We start from the raw sequence: 18431 nt of genomic DNA on the forward strand, positions 1-18431 counted from the left end.
GGGAGGAAGTCTTTATTCCAGAAGAAAGAAAGAAGAAAGAAAGAAAGAAAGAAAGAAAGAAAGAAAGAAAGAAAGATAAAAAGCATGCTTGAAAGTCTTCCACCTATTAGGCTGGACCTCCTGACATGCACTAAACAAAAAGGGGTGGGGAAACCTCTCTGGCCTGGAGGCTGAATGTGGTTCAGCATGCCTCCCTTCTGGGCTTGGGACTCTTCCCCAGCCTGTGGCCTTCACTTGCCCTGGTCTTTGCCCTCCTCCAGAACTTGTGTCTGTCTGAAATGTGTCCTAGACCTGTGTCTTGCTTGCCTGGGTGGAGAGAAGTGTGGGTGCTGACCTCTCGGCTTTGGTGTGGCTGGAATATAGCTGGAATTGTGCCTTCCATACATATTTCTCTGCCCGCCACTGCGATGTGGCCCCTGGAAGGCTGCTTGCAAGGGAATTTGGCCCTTGGGCTGTAGAGGTTTTCCCTGCCCTAGGAGTTTTGGGGCTCTGGCAGGGTGGGCTCTGGCAAGGGACCCCTCAGTTAAACCCAACTCCATAAATACTAAGCACAAGGTGTTCCAGATTTACTTTGCCAAAGTACAGAACGTACAGGCTTTAATCAGACCTTGTGAGATAAACATAAGAACTCTTTTTTTCATCTTGAAGAGCAGGAGAAAAACACTTAAAAGTGGTGGCTTGGTAGCTGTTCGTTGGAACTCACAGGGGAGATTTTTAGTGAGAAATTGCAGAGAAACAGCTTGTTAACACAGCCAGCTGTTGCTATGTTGTACAGAAGTTTTTTTTGGAAAACTGGGAAAGATTAGACGAAACTGATCCCTCATTCAGACATCTCAAAAAAAGTCGCTGCGACTTAACTCGTTCCATTTGTACCTGTTTGAGTGGAGCCGTGGGTTTCTGAGTATGTGCAGAGTTCCTTGCAGAAAGGAGGTTCTGGAAGGGGGGTATAAGGCAGGAATGGGGGAGCCTGTAGCCTTCTGGATGTTGTTGTACTCCCAAGTCCCATCAGCCCCAGCTAGCATGGCCAGTGATCAGATGGTCTGACTGAGGCCTTTGCAACTGACTTCCTGCTGCCTCCGACCTTGGGGCTCTCGTAGTCCAGCAACAACTTCCACCCCCATTGTAAGTCCTTGCAGGGCCTTGAGTCACCTGATTTGAATGGCTCCAATGGTGTTTTACATACTTATATGAATTTGAGATCAGTAAAAGCCTGCCTCCTTCCTTGGAGAAGAGTGTGGTATCAACCAGTGACAAAATCTGTGAAATTAAATATTGTAAGGAGCCAATCAGAAATTTACTTAAAAGTAATCTAACCTAGAGGGTTCCCTTCTAAATGGTTCTGAACATATACTACAGAATAACAAGCCACTTCAGACCAGTTGGCCTATTGTAAAAAAAGAGAGGATTAAACTAGATTAGACATAAAAACCTAAGGTATCTGTTCTCTGTCTTGGAAGCTTTGTGTGGAAGTTCCAGCTCCCAAACACGCTTTTGTGATCTTCAGCCAGTCCAGACTAGAGACCCATTTCTGACTGCCAACCAGACCATCTTTCACATTTTCACTTTTGATTTAAACTTAATAGTACCAGGCAGTGTCTTGCCACACTGAGGTATTGGCATGCTAACAAGTGAAACTTTATTCCAAGTATTGTTAGTCAGACTTCGGAACACTTTTAATAGTAGTATCCTCTTTTGATTTCTGGGGGTTTTCTCTTCAGTGAAGGCTATGGTAGACATTAAGCAAGAGGGCAAGTCATGCTCAGTTCTTTTTTAAATAAATTTTATTAAAAGATTTTCCTAGTTTACAAAAGTACATGCATTGTCTCTCTTTTCAGGTTGTTGTGTCTCTTTGTTACAGATCAGTTACATTTGATATGAGACATTAGTGTTGTATGCGGTATAAGGTTGGTGAAGGGGGGTGAAACATTCTTTTATATAGTGTACGTGTGGGGTTTTGTGTCAGCATCAACTGGGTAGGTTCTCTTCCTATTTGCTAATTACATTTCCTCAGTAGTGAAGTCATGCTCACTTTTACAATGGTTGCGTTTTCTTAATCAGAAAGCCTTTCTGTCACTTTCTCGCTTTCCATAACTTTCACCACCTCCTTTCTCATTTCTTCTCTATTTAGCTACTTCTACTTTTTCTCCTGCGTCGCTAGTCTTGCCTCCCCCCCCCCCAGTTTCCACCTTCTCTTTGCTCTCGCCTTCTTTTGCCATCTTTTCTGTCACCAGGTATCTTCCTGTTGCCTCTTTCTCTCTTGCTCATCCCTTCTTCCACATTCTCCTTACCATCTCAAAACACTTTTTGCCCTTTATTTTTCTTGCCTTTTTCTACTTCCTTTCACCTGTGGGTATTCCTGTCTCTCTTCTCCCTTTCTATTCTGCTTACTTTCCTCCCCCGTGTCACCTTCTCTGCCAGTTCAGTTTACCACTCTGTGGACTCTTGGCCCCCCCCCCCCCCCATGTCAACTTTCCGGAAATCAGAATGAATAGGATTTCTGGGAAAGGTTCATCACCCTCAGAATACAGGTGGCAGCTGTACTTTGTTTCCCCTTTATCGGATGATGGGAAAATTCCTCAGATTCTCCCATACTGAAATGTGTGTGTGTGTGTGTTGGGGGAACCACAATTGTGGAAGAGTTAATTTCCCCCTCCCCAGACTAAAATTAGGTTTGGGGAGAATCTGTTGACTACAACGCGGTCGCCAGTGTGGTGTCAGGTGGCGCCCTTTCAGTCTTTCTCCTGGTGCTCCAAAGCCTCTGAGCATGCACACGGACACACACATGGTATTGTTGACCCTTGGCCATAAGGTGGCGAGCACAGTTACTTTTTAAAGGGGTAAAAAAGGTCCACAGGCCTTAAGCAGGAAGCTGGAAAAGTGACTCTCTTCCCCACTTCCTCTTTCAGCTCTATGTGCTTTTCGAGGTTCAGTGTAAGTCAGCCGGATCCAACTTTTACCCTGATCTCTTGGAAGCAAGAAGTGCACTCGTATCTTTTCTTTCCCGTGTTTCGGGAGAAGAGACGCAAAGCGGGTAGCAGCACCCACAGCGCTCTCTTGAAAATCAGAGTGCGCCGACATGGCCTGAAAAAGTTGGCTGCCAGTCAGAGGGTTCCTTTCAAGCCTCATTGCAAACACGGAATAAATGGGAGGCCTCTGTGATCATTTGGAGAGTGGAGGCGAAGCATCCTTATATCCTAATGCCTGCTGGGGAGGTGGACACCGAGCTGATCCTGTTAAGCAAGAGTGCAGGCTTGGGATCATTTCCTTAACTGCATAGTGTCAAGTGATCATGAGCAACACACCTTTTGCTTGGCAGACCGCAGCGGTTGAAGTAAAGGCTGAAGTCTTTACAAGGCTAATGCTGGGTGGTCAAGCTGTGTGGAGTTGCTGCCTATGTATGGATTATGTATTGAGTAAGACATGGCATTCAGTTGCTGGTGGAGGAGGGGACTGTAGCTCAGTGGCAGAGCACCTGAACGTCCCTGGTTGAACCCCTAGCATCTCCAAGTACAGCTGACAGGTTCCTGTCTGAAACCCTAGTGGAGAGCCCCTGCTGGTGCAGATGCCATTATTTTTGCCATCATAATATTATCTTTATCATTATCATCATGACTGGAATTCATATCCTTCCTTCTCCACAAGGCTCCAGGGAAGGTCACGAGAACATGCAAATACAATTTACAAATGGAAGAACGGGGTGGGTCCTAAAACATACCTCTAATATCAAAGGCCAGGTTAAAGAGTTGTGTCTTCAGCAGGTAACAGCAGCAATACAGTGAAGGTGCCAAGTGTGCTTCCCTGGGGAGGGAATTCTGCAGCTTTAGGGCTGCTGATGGCCCAGTGATCTGACTCCTTATAAGCAGTTTCCTAGGTTCGTGCTTTCCACAGTTATTCATGCTGGTGTTTTGTTTTCTTTCCTTCCTCCAGATCTCCTGCCGTTGTTGTTGCAACATAACTGGGGTCTTCCGGGTAAGTGGCATGTCTTGGTTTCGTGTTGTTGTCATTCATATCACAAATGACAGTATTTCCTGGGAAGTTTTGAATTGGGGAAGGGGGAGGATATTTTCCACTTCCTTAATGGAAGGAGATGGGATTTAAGCTTTTCTTAGAACTTATTATTCGTTTCAGAATAACACAACCTGATGCCACGCACTTTGCTTATGTTATTTATTTTATTTAAAAGCATTTATAAACTTAATAAAGATCTAAGTCGTAGTGTTGTTTTTGTTTAAGAAAAAATAGAAGCCCCGTGGCACTGAATTTACAAATGTTTATAACCTTTATGTTCTTCCTAAAACAAAAAAGTACCCTAATTTACAGTGATTTTAGATTTTATTAGTATCGTGTTGGTATCTTTTGAAGCATTTTGTAAATGTGTTCACTACTCGTGGTTTTATGTTTCACCTCAAGGAGTTTTATTTCTGCAAGCAAGAGCAGAAATAGTGTTCACATTGCAGTGGTTTCGAACACTAGTTTCAGAACTGCATTGGCCCCCGAGGGCTGCTTTGAAGGAATCCCATATGAAGGCATGACTTAAGCAAAAAATATTCAGTAACATGCTTTCCCAGACTTTTCACCATTTCTTTGTCTGTTAAAATGCCAGTGTCGGGCCACCTGTTGCAAGACTTCTTAGACAAACTCAAAAAAGTCAGTTCAGAAAAAAACAGAGGCATGTTCTGAAACACTGAGATTTCCTATATCACTCATTTGAAGTGGTAAAGGGGCTGTCATAAAAAATATAATAAATGCAGGAGTAGGATTTATGGTGGTGAGAAAGGAAAAATCTTTAATTGCTGGGTGCTGTTGGCACCAGAAATTCAGCGATCCAGCTTTATGCAGTAATATATTTACTCTCCAAGAATCGGAGGATACAGTATTTGTGAATTTCCTCTACTATGAGCTAGATCTTTTTGTCCAGGATCCTATTCTGGGGTTCAGGATCCTGTCCTGGACACTCCTGAAGCCATGCACACCTTTGGTATATTATTTTTAGTGTTGTAACAGATGGTCCCTCTGTTTCTTTTACTGCATCCCTTACATCTGGCTGCTGCGGAGACAAAAGCTTTTCTGGCTGTAAAAGATGCCGAGTCAGGAGTTGAAAGTTTTTCCGGGTAGAGAGATAGTGATTGGCTGGGGCAGGGAGTAGTTGTTGGGTATGTATAATTGGTGGTGGTGGAGCTTCTCACATGGGTTGGCTGAGCTGCCTTGTAATGTTGTGGAATGTTGCTCCAGCAGGGCAGGGAACAACTGTTGGAATGCTTGCAGTCGCTGTCTGGCTTCTGTGACGGAAGGGGCAATGGTCAAGAGACAGACAAACATGTAAACCTCACCTGGGGTGACTAGAAGAGCAGAAATAAGTTGTGGGCCAAGCTAAGGAGAGCAGGGGCTTATTGGATTTTGAATAAATCAGTTTCTGATTTCTAAGTCCTAATTCACATCTTGGCTGGGAGGTTCTGTGACTGGAGCAGAGAGAAATGACTTATAGTCCTTGTTTCCTGGCTTCACAGTGTCGGTGGAGGGTGAGGTCATTGATTTCTGGTGGATGCGGATCCTGCTGTACTGCCTCTCCCTGTTGTGGGGATTTCCCCTGTCTTGGGAGCGTTCTCTAGCTTCTCAGGTTGATCCGCCCTGCATTTTAATTCTTTTTTAATAGCCCGGGCGAAGGAGTCTGGCGCAGGGAACACAGGGGTTACTGATTCTGCCAAGCAAAACAGATGGGTCAGGCCACAGTTTTGGAGGGGTGGGGCCTCTGTCCCTGCACAGTGGAAAAGGCAGTTACCATCGGCTGCCAAGCTTGGCTGGACTTCGCTTGTGCCTGTGACTTAATCTAGTAGAAAAAGAAAAATTCCTGTATTGCTTCAAAGCTTGGATCGGGAAATCCCCAAGTTTGGGAGGGGGAGGGGGGAAGTTGACTCCCAGAGGAAACAGTGTGAGAGCACAGGACAGAGTAAAAACAGGGCCCCTTTTGACAAGGGGGGGGGAGCAGGAGGGGACACACATAGGCCTGCCTGTGTGACTTTGGGAACATTCCTTTCTCTGTCCAGACAGAAAGTTGGCAGGCAGTTCTTAATTTTCAGGGAAAGTACCTTTTGTTGTTGCTGCAAATCCCAGCAAGGGACAACTGGATTTAGGGGGATTGGAATAAGGTGGAGAGGCTGTTTCTTCTTTCTCTCTTAAATGAAAAGGATTGAGAGTCAGCCATTCGCAAGGTGTGATGTGTACCTAGGGGCACCTTGCCCATCACCAAGAGGGCTCAGGCTTCTGTTAACACTCACATTCATTTAAAAACCACTGTATGAAAATGCCTCGAAGCAATTTGTTATTAACAATATTTTTTAAAAAATCATATATGAAACGATTCCAAATCCACATTCGAGGGGCGGGGAGCACAAAAGGCTCGTTGAAAAAGGAAAACCTTCAGTGGCGTCAAAAATACAGTGGTACCTTGGGTTAAGTACTTAATTCGTTCCGGAGGTCCGTTCTTAACCTGAAACTGTTCTCAACGTGAAGCCGCCAGAGCACAATTTCTGTTCTCATCCTGAAGCAAAGTTCTTAACCCGAGGTACTATTTCTGGGTTAGCAGAGTCTGTAACCTGAAGCGTATGTAACCCAAGGTACCACTGTATGTATTTATCACGACCTTCTCTCCCTAAAGCCATTCCCCTCCGCTCGAATGTTGGATCTAGTTGGGGGAAAGAAAGTCTGTATGCACTGACACAGCTGTTTAGAGCTGACAGCTAGCGCTGGGGTTTGGCTTGGCTTAAAGCCCCATCTCAGCGCTATACATGCATTACTTATATCACTCATTCATTGCATTTATATATCTCCTTTTCTTCAAGGGGTTGTACGTGGTTCTCCCCGTCATTTAATCCTCACAACAGCCCGGTGTGGCAGGTTAGGTACACAGTCATGGCTTTCCCACCCACACCCCACATCCTGAAAATCCTGGGAACTGTAGGTGGTGTTTTTTTAAAGGGTGTTGAAGGTTGCTAGGAGACCCCTGTTTCTCCTCACAGAGCCACAATTCTCTGAATTCCAAGTGAAGAGGGGTTGACTGTCGAGCCATGCTGGGAACTGAACCTCTGGGAGGGAAATAGGGGTTTCCCCATAGCTCGTATCCCTCTTAACAAACTACAGTTCCCAGGATTCTTTGGGGGAAGCCGTGTGTGCTTAAAGTGGTATGGTGCTGCTTTAAATGTGTAGTGCAGATGAGGGATAAACCGGAGATGGGAAAGTTGTTGCTCTCCAGATGTTCCTGGACGAAGGTTCCCATTTCCCCTGACCATTGGGCATGCTGGCCAAGGCTGATGAGAGCTGGAGCCCAGCAGTGCCTGGAAAGTCACAGGTTCCCCATCCTTACTTCAGACCATATTCTGGGGGTCCCAACACCATCTCCCCATTGCGGGATTAAAGCCTGGCACCAAAGAGAAATTGAATTAACTTGGGAGAGAAGCCTGTCATTTTCATTTTAGGAATGGGGTGGCTTTCATTAATAGCTCATTTTTTATTTAGCAAGGTTTCTGTAATATGATAAAAACAGTAGGCGTAATGCAGTTCTCAAAATACAGATAAAATCAACAGGTGTGAGAGCAAATAAACTAACAGTGATAAAATTACATGTCTTAGCAGGCTGTGCTACACAACAAAAACAATTTTAGCCGGTGTTGAAAGCAGTGCAATGCAGGTGCCTGACTAACATTAGTATTATTTGCTATTGATGAGGTGATTATCACTGAAAGAATCGAAGCGCTTGGATTTGTTGGTGTGAGCTCACACCTCCAGGGTTGGTGAGAATCTATGTATAGGGCATTGTATTTTATTATTATTTTTTATATGTAACTTACCTGTTAGTTAGTGTTTCCCTGTTTTGTGTTTGTAATGCTTGCCCTTGAAAATAATAAAAATTTCTACACACACACACACACACACACACACACAAGCATTTTCCAACTGCATCCTGGCTTGTTTCAAAAATACACAATAGCCAAGTGTTTCTGGCTTCTGTAGGGGGTGTCTCTTGATTCTCTTGATCTCTCCACCTGAGAGTCCTGTTTTAATTGCTGTTTCTGTGGGATTGATTCATTGTGTATTTTAATCATGGATGCTTTTCATGTTTTAGTGGGGGTGCGTTCACATTTTCATGTCTGCACACCTGTTTTTTATGCTCTGAAAACCACTTTGAATCCTGTTTTCGCATTGAGTGGTGTATAAATAAAAAACGACAACAATTGGTAGGATTTACTAACAATTTATATAATACTAATATAGGTGTGTCTTTTGTCTCCCTCCAGACCCTCCCGCAAGCAGCACTCCTGTCGTGGAGATAATTGAACAGCCCAAGCAGCGCGGCATGCGTTTCCGCTATCAGTGCGAAGGGCGGTTGGCTGGCTCCATTCCCGGGGAGCGCAGCACAGACACCACCAAGACCCACCCCACCATCAAGGTCAGCCCCACAGCACTTGGGAGTGGGGCGGGGGGGTTCTTCTAGAAATAAGTGTTACTTAGAAGTCTTTGGGGGGTTGAGGGATTGAAGCAGGGCTTGTATGTGTGGTCATGGGAGTGTGAATTTCAGAATAAAAGGCATCATTTTAAGGAAGCAGTCATACCTAGGATTACAGACGCTTCAGATTGTGTTTTTTCGGGTTACGGACCCGCCAAAACCCGAAAGTACCAGAATGGGTTACTTCCGGGTTTCTGCGGTCGTGCAAGCGCAGAAGCACTAAATCGCAACCCGCGTGTGCACAGACGCGCTGCTGCAGGTTGCAAACGCTGCGGGTTGCGAACATGCATCCCACACAGATCACGTTCGCAACCCGAGCATCCACTGTACTTTAATTGCCCTTTGCGGAGGTGAAGCCCCTGACACCGACTGGTGTGCTGGCATGGAATGATCATAAACATTCCAGGCTCTTGGTGAAGAAAGAGGTCATGTGTCATTCTGCGGGAGGGTAGGACTCATACCAACGGCTTGCAAGTTTCAAGAATGGAGATTCCAGCTAACCATCAGGAAGAACTTTCTGACAGTAAGATCTGTATGGACAATGGAATGGACTCCCTCTGGGAGTTGTGGACTCTCCTTTATTGGAGGTTTTTAAGTGGAGGTTGGATGGCCATCTGTCACATATGATCTAGTTCAGATTCCTGCATTACAGGGGGCTGGACTGGATGACCCTCAGGGGTCCTTTCCAACTCTACAATTCTGTGGTTCTATGACTCTTGGGGGTTTCAGGCAGCCCTACCTGGAGATGCCAGCGGGGATTGAATCATGCAAGGCAGTTGCTGTACCTGCCACTGAGCTACATATCCCCATTTCTGCAGTGCAGGGAAGGCCGTACGACCCTACTCTGCAAGGTTACTGTGAACACTGGACTTAAGAGATGCTGAAGCAGCAGCAGCTCTCCAGGGTTACAGGGGCGCAAGGTGTCTCTCCCAGTCCTTCCTGGAGATGCCATTGGGGATGGAGCCAAGGGCCTCCCACATGCCAAGCAGATGCTCTGCCTCTGAGCTGCAGCCTTTGCCACACATCAGCTTCCCCGCCTTTTGCTTTCAGATCCACAACTATACAGGCCCAGGCAAGGTCCGCATTTCGCTGGTCACCAAGGAGGTCCCCTACCGGCCCCACCCGCACGACTTGGTGGGGAAGGACTGCAAAGAAGGCTATTATGAAGCAGAGCTGTCTCCAGAGCGCTCCATCCACAGGTGAGCGGATGTGGGAAGGGGAGAGAGCTGGGTATCTGCCCCCCCCCCCCGGTCTTTTTCTCTGGCCATTTGGGAGGATGATTTGGGGGTGGGTGTTTATTTATTTGCATCAACCGCTAGCCATTGCCGTCTGTGAACAAAAGTGCAAACATAAGCACAACTTGAGGGATGAAGCTGCCAAACTAAATGAACAACTGCAGTGTCTCAGAGAGCGTATCTTTGCCCAGCCCTACGCAAAGATGCCTTTGGGGTTGAACCTGGAGCCTTCTGTGTGCAAAGCAGGTGTGCTCACTGCTGAGCTACTGCCCTTCCGCGACCACTGCAGCTGCAAAGTCCAAAATAAAAAACTACGCAGGTTAAAACCCAAGAGGAGGTAGTTGTGGGCCATGTTTTGACGGCGGCTGCTTGAAGCTCTGCAGGTTTCACTGTCGGCCATTTAACCTTGATCTGCGAGGAGAAAAGTTAGCGTGAAAAGCAGCCGGGCGGCCCAGTGCGAGTGCCGCGCTTGGCTCTTTACACGGGAGTCTGTACAAAGAATAAAGCAAGCTTAGATGGGCCAGTGTTAAGAGCATCACCATCTCCACGTGAAGGTGGATGATTTGGGGATCTTCTTCGCTGGTGTTTGGGGAAGCAGCCGTGCTTCTCACCCGATGCCTTTCACCTTGTGCCTCCCTCTCCCCCTCCCTCCAAGCTGCACACTGACCCCTGCCTGCTCCATGTGCTCCTTCCTAGCTTCCAGAACTTGGGAATCCAATGCGTGCGGAAACGAGACCTGGACAAGGCCGTGGCCAAGCGGATCGAAACCAACAACAACCCGTTCAATGGTGAGGAGCGCTGTCGGCCGTGACAGTGGTCAAGGGCTTTGTGGGGGGCAGGGGTGTATTGTTGGAACGTGAGAAGCTGTCTTGGACTAGCTCAGACCATTTCTCCCACCTAGCTGTGCATGTGATGACCAGCAATGCTGCTTTGGAGTCTCCAGCAGAGAAGGGCCTTTTTTGCAACCTGCTGTCTCAGAGATGCTGCAGTGCCAAGCCCGGGGATGAAATGCGGCCCCCCAGGCCTCCTTGTTTGGCTCTTGGGGCTCTCCCTAGACCATGCCCCTCACTCACCCTGATTCACACTGTTCTAGACCAGCTAGAATGTGCCCTTGAACTTTGATAATGCCTCTTGCCAGGATGGAGAGGGGTGTGCAGGTGTGCCTAGAAACTAGCCTTCTGTAGAAATCTAAAATTCACACCTGATGTTCTGCCCACTCTTTTGCTTCTGGCCCTGACAGTCCCTGGCATGTGGCCCCCAGAAGATTGCCCAGGAGGGAATCTGGCCCTCCGGCTGAAAAGGGTTTCCTATCCCTGTAAAAGCAGCGGCTAAGCCCAACCATCGTCAGACATACCAGGGTGCCCTCCAGGCTCAGATTTGCATTCATTGCTCTGTCTGCTACTGGCATGCGGTCCCTGAAATGTTGCGCAGGAGGGAATCTGCACCACAAGCTGAAATCAGTTGACCCACCCCTGTGCTGCCTCATTCTCTTTAATTGTCATTTCCAGGGGTTGAACCATCTAGATGCAGGTGCACAATTTTTACTTCCCTTTTCTAGACTTAACTGTATTGTTTATATTTCTTGCTTTCTCTCTCCCTCCCCGCCTGCCCCTGATTCCAGTGTCCATGGAAGAGCTAAAAGGAGACTATGACCTGAACGCGGTTCGGCTCTGTTTCCAGGTGTGGATTCAGGATGCAGGCAGTGGGCGCTTGGTCCAACTGCCCCTGGCAATCTCACAGCCCATCTATGACAATCGTGAGTGCTAATGGGGGGTGGCTCTGACGCACACCGCTACCTTTATTAGAGAGGGAGGGACCAACCAGGGATGGACAGTGGAGCAGACCCAACACTGATCATTCATTGGTTTTTGATTTTCGCATCCTGCTCTATCTGAGGGTCCCAGAGCAACTTAACAGCAGCTTCTTCATCCAACAAGTAAATAATTCTATCCCTGAGGAAATGGAATGGATGCAGATCAGAGTTAGGTGCACTAACTACTTGATTGAAATTAATGGGGCTTCCGTTAAATCATGATTTGGAAACCCTGGAGAGCTGCTGCCAGTCAGTGCAGGCAGTTCTGAGCTTGATGGACCAATGGTCTGACCAGTATAAGGCAGCTTCAGATGTCCCTTTTCAATTCGGTCCTTTGTTCAGAATCATGAGGACTGGGATATTTATTTTTCAACAAAGGTCCACAGTGGTGGAGCACCCGTTTTGCATGCAAAAGTTACCCAGTTCAATCCCTGGCATCTCCAGGTAGGCTGCCTGAAACCCTGGAGAGCCACTGCCAGTCAGTGTATTCCGTACTGAGCTAGATGGACCAATGGTCTCCATAACACAGCCTCTTGTATTCCCTCACTGCCACCGAGTCATTAAGATGGCCCCGGCGCCCTCTCTTTCTCCAGGTGCTCCCAACACAGCCGAGTTGAAGATCTGCCGTGTGAACCGCAATTCAGGGAGCTGCCTGGGTGGAGACGAGATCTTCCTCCTCTGTGACAAGGTCCAGAAAGGTAAGAGATGCCTCCCTTTTCAGTGCAGGGTTTTACTTCCATTGGCCACCTTGGGCTTTGGAAGAGATGTAGAGGTCAAGCCTTGGAAGAGGCTGCAAAGGACTTCTGGACAACAGCAGCAAGGGTTCAACTTTTCATTTGTGTTTTCCTTTCATGGTGTTGTTGTTGTTGTTGTTGTTGTTTTGTTGTTGCTGTTGCTGTTCTTATTCTTAAGGCAGTTTTTAGTGTAGTGGGGAAAACTCAAAAAGCCCTTCCAGCCACATCTTTGCTCATAACAATGACCGAAACCATCTCTAAAGCCTCCTGTGTCTGCCAACCCTTTTAAAATCCTCCCTAACTTATGCATTTTTCAATGCAGGCTCACTATAGTCACCATGTGGCCAAACTGACCTCTTCGCTTCCAGCACTGTTTGCCCACTTCAGTCCTGGGCTTTTCTGTGAGGTTTGCCCTGATGTCACAGCATCTCGCCCAATGGCAGGCAACTTCAAGGAGTCAGCTGATGTGTTCAAAATGTTAAAAAGTCTTCCACATTTTGTTTGGTGTGTGTATATGGGTATTTTGGCCTGTTGCCTTCAAAAAGTGCTGTTGGCCATTTCTCAGTTTGGGAGCAGGAGATGATTCCACATTTGTGGTGAAAGGAAATAAGACCAGGTGTTGGTATTTCCTATTTTGTTCTTTCCCCCACCCTTCACACCAGCAAGGGGTAGCAACAACCACCAACCTGGATGGCTTTAAAAGAGGGTGAGACTCGGTTCACCCTCCACTGTTGGAGGCAGAATGCTTCTGAGTACCAGTTGCCAGAAATCACAATTGGGGAGAGCACTGTTGCATTTGGGACTTGCTTTCAGGCTTCCTATTGGAGCACCAGGCCGGCCACTGTGAGAACAGGATGCTGGACTAGATGGGCCATTGGCCTGATCCAGTTTCAGGATTCTCCTTGTGTTCTTACGTTCTCAGTGAGTCTGAACCCCTCAATCCTCCCCCCCCCTCGCTTCCTTTGCAGAGGACATCGAAGTCCGCTTCTTCAAGGACTCTTGGGAGGCAAAGGGCTCCTTCTCCCAAGCCGACGTCCATCGCCAAGTGGCCATTGTCTTCAAGACCCCGCCGTACATGGACCAAACCCTTCGGGAGCCGGTGACAGTCCAGATGCAGCTGCGTCGCCCATCCGACAAGGAAGTCAGTGGGCCCATGGAGTTCCGTTATCTTCCTGATGAAGGTATGTCCTCTCTTGCATGCTCTGGTTCTAAGCTCTATGAGTTTAGGGTCAAAGCTTTCAGCTGTGAGCCAGCTCAGAAACTCAGATGTATGTTAGGTGCCAAAGGGCTCCCTGAATCAGGGTTACAGTTGCCAAAACAGAATGCCTAGTTTTCATTTTGGGGCCCAGTGGCTCAAAAGACATACTTTTCAATGTGAATTTTTGCTTCCTGAAATAAAGTTCTGATTGCGCAGATGAAATACCACAGAGAGAATTTGAAAGGGTGTGTTGCTAGTGTGTGAAAGCAGGCAAGATCCAAGGATCCCCAGGGATGCGCCTCCAGGTGGTGGAGACGTCAGGTGCCTTCCTGGCACCCGGGCATCTTCACTTGCTCACAAGTGGCCAAAAGTCAGGTGCAAAATGCGCCCAGTGCCTGGCGAATTTCAAACGCCGCTGTGAGTGTGCAGGCGTGATTCCCTGACTCCAGCTCTCCTGTTACTCAGTCGTTGCCTATGATTGGAGAGTACATTATCAGCTCCCTTTCAAAGCAAAAGTGTCCTTATTCTCCCCCCCCTTTCCTTTTGGACAGGTGACTTCAATCGTATTGACGAGAAACGCAAACGGACCCTTGGCACCTTCAAGAACTTTGTTCAGAAAACACCCTTTGCAGGTAGGGCTCGAGTTAGAGGGGTAGAAGAAAAGGGTGGTGTGGCTGATTGGAGAACCTTCAAGGGGGTGAGACATTGGCGACTGGGCCCCATTTGGGACTGTTGGGGCAGAAGACAGGGAGACCAACAGGAAAGCAGAGCCCAGAGCCCATGGCAGGTGGAGCCTACTCCTTCTAGTTTTGTCCCCATCCTCCTCCTCCAACCAAGTTCTGCAAGAGCAGGGCTGTGGAGGAATATCCCAGCAGGCAGAGCCACCTGTGAGTTGCTTGCAAGTAAAAAGGCAGGCAGATGGAATGGCTGAGGCTGAGGGGGCCATGCCCTGCTCTTCTTAGTACACTGGCCTCCAACAGAGAGGAGCACAGGAGGTGGAATACCTTGGAATCTCACGAGACCTGGGTTTGATGTTGCAGGGGGGATACTGCTTCCTCTGTAGCTCAGTAAATAAGAGCTCACACTTTCCATACAGAGTCCAGGTTCAATCCCTGGCATCTCCGTTTAGGAGGATCAGGGAGCAGGTGATGGGGAAGGAGCCCCTCCCTCTGCCAGTCAGAGCAGGCAGTACTAAGCAAGACAGACAAAGAGTCTCCCTCACGGTGAGACTTCTTCCGGTGTCCGTAAATGGGGGGGGGAGGGGGTTGAAGCCTTGCTGGGCTCTTGGGAGGATTTTGCATGTTCTGACCCCTTCCGTTCCCTCCCAACAGTCGGAGCTCCAGAACCTCGCTCCCAGCGCCGCATTGCTGTTCCCAAACATGGCCTGGCCCGGCCCAACATCAGCGGTGAGGAATGCCTAACCTTTCCTTTCATGTAACCCTTCTGTCAAGTTAACAGCTTGCTTACGAGGAAAATGCTTTCAAAATACATGCTTTCAAAAGAAAAACATGTAACACAATCTGGCAATTTCCCCCATTGAATGATGATTGGAACTGTTGCTGGGGGAGGGGGCACAGAGCATCTGCCTTGCATGCAGAAGGTCCCAGGTTCAATCTCCAATGGCGTCTCCAGGTGGGCCTGGGAAAGACTCCCTGCCTAAAACCCTGGAGAACTGCTGCTGCCAGTCAGAGTGTAGACAGTACTGAGTGAGATGGGCCCCAGTGAATCTGGCTCAGCAGAAGGCAGCTTCCTATTGGCTTGCTTCTAGGATTTCACTAGGAAACATACACTTATAAAGTCCACAATCACAGCATTTAAAACTAGAAACTTGTTGGCAAGTTGTTGTTTTTGAAAGAGAGAAAGAAAATGCCACATCTGAGTGGATGTTGCAGCACTGGCTCCCAGCAAAATTGGGAGCCACTCTTGTGAATGCACGTCTTCCCTCCCTTTCCCTTAACACAGTATTTCCCAAACTTGGGTATCCATCTGTTATTGGACTACAACTCCCATCATCCGTAGCTGGCAAGACCAGTGGTCAGGGATGATGAGAATTGTAGTCTGGAAACTCAAGTTTGGGAAACTCTGCCTTAACACATGCTAGGTGTTTGCATTGGCGCCGAGGTTGCTTCTTAGTTTCCAAACCATGGCTGGTGGGCAGATCCTGCACCAGCTCTGAGATCCTCTGGCCGGTAAACCCTGGCCAGCTGGGAGTCCAGGAAGGTCAGGAGGCCCTGGCGCTTCTCTCACTGATGCAAGAGTGCTGATGTGTCCTTTGTCGTCATCTCCTCTCTCTGATCTTCCTTGCAGGTGTCCCAGGAATCATGGGAGCATCAGGGCAAAGCCCACTGCCCACCTCCAAACCCCAGGCCATGGTGCACCCTTCTCCCGCCTACTTCACGGGGCCCAGCCATGCCCCACTTCCAGCGGCGGCTCCTCCTCCGACCGCAGCTGCACAGTCCAGCTTCAGCACGGTGAACATGGAAGATCTGTCGGGCCTGGGCGTGAGCCATCGGGTCCAGCCCTCCGAGTCGGAGGCCGAGGCCAGCATTGCAGACGCCATCCTGCACCTCCACTTCGCAGAGGATGCTGGGGGCATGGAGCTCGGGGGGATCCTGGATGATGCCCCCTACGCCAGCCTGGAGGGGATTAACACAGCCGAGTTCTGCCAGCTCCTCACAGAAGGGGCCGCCCAGCAAGCACTCCAGGAAAACCAAGGCACTCTGCTGACCTATCCAGAGTCGATCAGCCGCCTGGTGTCCCAGCGGAGAGCCCAAGGGGAGCCCAGTGGAGGGGGCGGTGGCGGCGGCTCAGGTGCCAGCTGCTACAATGGCCTTCCGGGGGCCCTTCCTGCTGAGGAAAGCTTTTCCTCCATGGTAGATCTTGACTTGAACTCTCTTCTGAACCAGCTGAACTCATAAGGGTGGAGTCACAGGACCACCAGCTTCTGTCCCTGGGCTCCAGATCCCGGGTGGCCACTCTTTGTTTGCGTAGACTTTGCCAACTTAACTCTCCCCCTCTCTGGTGGTCCCCCCCCCCCCACTGGATGGACTATCCTTCAAGGATGTATTTGGGTGGGGGCAACCTCTAGGTTCTTGGAACATGAGGTTTTTATAGGCCTGGACCATTGCTTTTAGGCAGAGGCGAGGTCTCTTTCCTCCCCGCCACCAGTGAAGTGGGCGTTGTACATTTGGTAACACGGCGGAGCCAGTTCTCGCTTCCCTACTGAAGGCTTGTTTTCCTTCCAGAACTATGGAGCTGTGTGTGTTTTTGACTGTTTGAAGGGGAAGAATCTCTCCTCCTTCCCATGGTTGCCTTCTGAAAACTCGTCAGCCGGCACCTTCTCCTCCTCATGCCAAACAAAACATTATTAAGGGGGAGCGGAAGCTCTAGAAGCCTTAAAGAACTGTGCCAGCAAGCAAAAAAAAATCAGCAGGTCAAACCTGTTTCTAACCTTTTTATGAAAAGCCACACAGTTCTAAATGCTACAGTAGCTGTACCAGGATATTTTAAAAGCAAAGCTACTTCTGTACTGTTTCCGGAGTGCCTTAAAGCATTGCCCAAGGTTCTTCTGGTGGGTGAGGCCTTCCTGGTGAAACCCTACAGCCATCTCCAGGGCCGAGAGGGTTTGTCCCTTCTGCCCATGTTTGAAGAGGCGGGAAAAGTTGGAATCGTTTGTTGGTCCTTTGCTGTAGAAGGAATAGCTTAACTCTAGCAGGCTGTTGTGGGTATACAGACATGGGACTTGTGGTGGCAAAACACAGGCTATTTTTCAACCTTGGTGTCCTTGGCCTTAACTGGGGATTTGTGTCAGTCTCTGTGGCACGCACACAGGACTTCTTCCTCTTAAGATAAGGGGTTTTTTTAAAGCCAGAAAGAGCAACAAGGCTATGAGGGGTAAGCCAGCCTCGTGGATGAAAGGGATGCAGACCCAGTCATTCTGCTCTAGGCCTGCACCTTGCCTGCCAGTGGCAGGGGGTGGGGTGGGGATAAAACAATGGGAAATCGCATGAGGATGTAGGCGGCGACTTCTTTTTTCCGTACTGAAGCCAACTCTGAGCCTTTCCGCTCAGAAAATATGACGTTACTATAAGGGGGTGCAATGGGACATTTGGTGCCTTTCTCTTGCAGGCTTTGTTTGGCCCTAGCCCTGCTCAGTTTCCTCTTAGGGTGAGGGCTTGAGACCCTCCATGTGAACCCAGTGCCTGCCAGCCCCCAAATCATGCCACCCCTCCAAAGAAAAGCAAGACAGTTTAGGCCACGTAGAGGGAAAACAAGCTAGCAGGAAGCAGGATAATCTTCCCCTTCCTCAGTGGGAAGACAGACCAAAAGCCTCAGATGGCTGAACTCAGACACAAGGTCTAAAACGGAAGAGAGATCCAGTTATCCCAGGTTAGGATGCAGCCTGCTGCCAACAGGGTCTGGTGGGGAAAGCAGCTGCCAAGCCAGCAGGGGCAGCCAAGGTTATGTCCAGGGTGGGGGTGGGATTGCGCCTTGTTTTTTAAATACTATTTGCTGCATTTTTTTAAGGGTGGGTGGGTGTGTCAAGATAGTTAACCACTTAAGTGCTGTTATTGGTACACAGTTGTCTCACTCTTCTTTTTTTGTTATCTGATGTGGCAATTCTTGCTTTCTTCTTCCTATAGCAGGTTCCTAAAAATAAACTGAAGCCTCAGCCTGGCAGTTTTCTTTTTATCGTGGAATTGGGGTGTGGTTTCCATAAGGACTTGTGGAAGGAAGATCTGGGAACTGTGGCCTTAATTTGCAGGCAATGTCACCTCAAACCAGTATTGGTATTCTCCCCACCCCCACCCCACCCCACCCCAGTCACATAAAATCCAGAATCCATGGGGACTATTAGGTTCTTAAGGGGGCAAATTGGGAGCCTTCCCCCAGGAAGCTATCATGTCTCATCACTCCTGACCATTGACTATGTTGACTGGTGCCGATGGGA

The 18431-nt window shown here is 48.5% G+C and overlaps 1 protein-coding gene across 2 annotated transcripts in view; it reads left to right on the forward strand.

The window, feature by feature from the left end:
- Positions 1-18152, forward strand: part of RELA (RELA proto-oncogene, NF-kB subunit) — a 30700-nt gene extending 12548 nt beyond the window's left edge. Inside the window, exons 2-11 of one of the 2 annotated variants that reach the window (XM_083591824.1) lie at positions 3928-3969; positions 8292-8443; positions 9551-9699; positions 10432-10523; positions 11357-11491; positions 12142-12246; positions 13251-13463; positions 14032-14112; positions 14812-14886; positions 15788-18152. In XM_083591824.1, the coding sequence (XP_083447950.1) occupies positions 3928-3969; positions 8292-8443; positions 9551-9699; positions 10432-10523; positions 11357-11491; positions 12142-12246; positions 13251-13463; positions 14032-14112; positions 14812-14886; positions 15788-16398 (1655 nt within the window). In that variant the 3' untranslated portion in view covers positions 16399-18152. Of the gene's footprint in view, positions 1-3927; positions 6083-7144; positions 8444-9550; positions 9700-10431; positions 10524-11356; positions 11492-12141; positions 12247-13250; positions 13464-14031; positions 14113-14811; positions 14887-15787 lie in introns of both variants that reach the window. The other variant, XM_083591825.1, reaches the window with a different exon arrangement.
- The last annotated feature ends 279 nt before the right edge of the window (positions 18153-18431 follow it).

Source organism: Podarcis filfolensis (genome assembly GCF_964270895.1).
Source record: "Podarcis filfolensis genome assembly, chromosome: 16".
NCBI lineage: Eukaryota > Metazoa > Chordata > Lepidosauria > Squamata > Lacertidae > Podarcis > Podarcis filfolensis.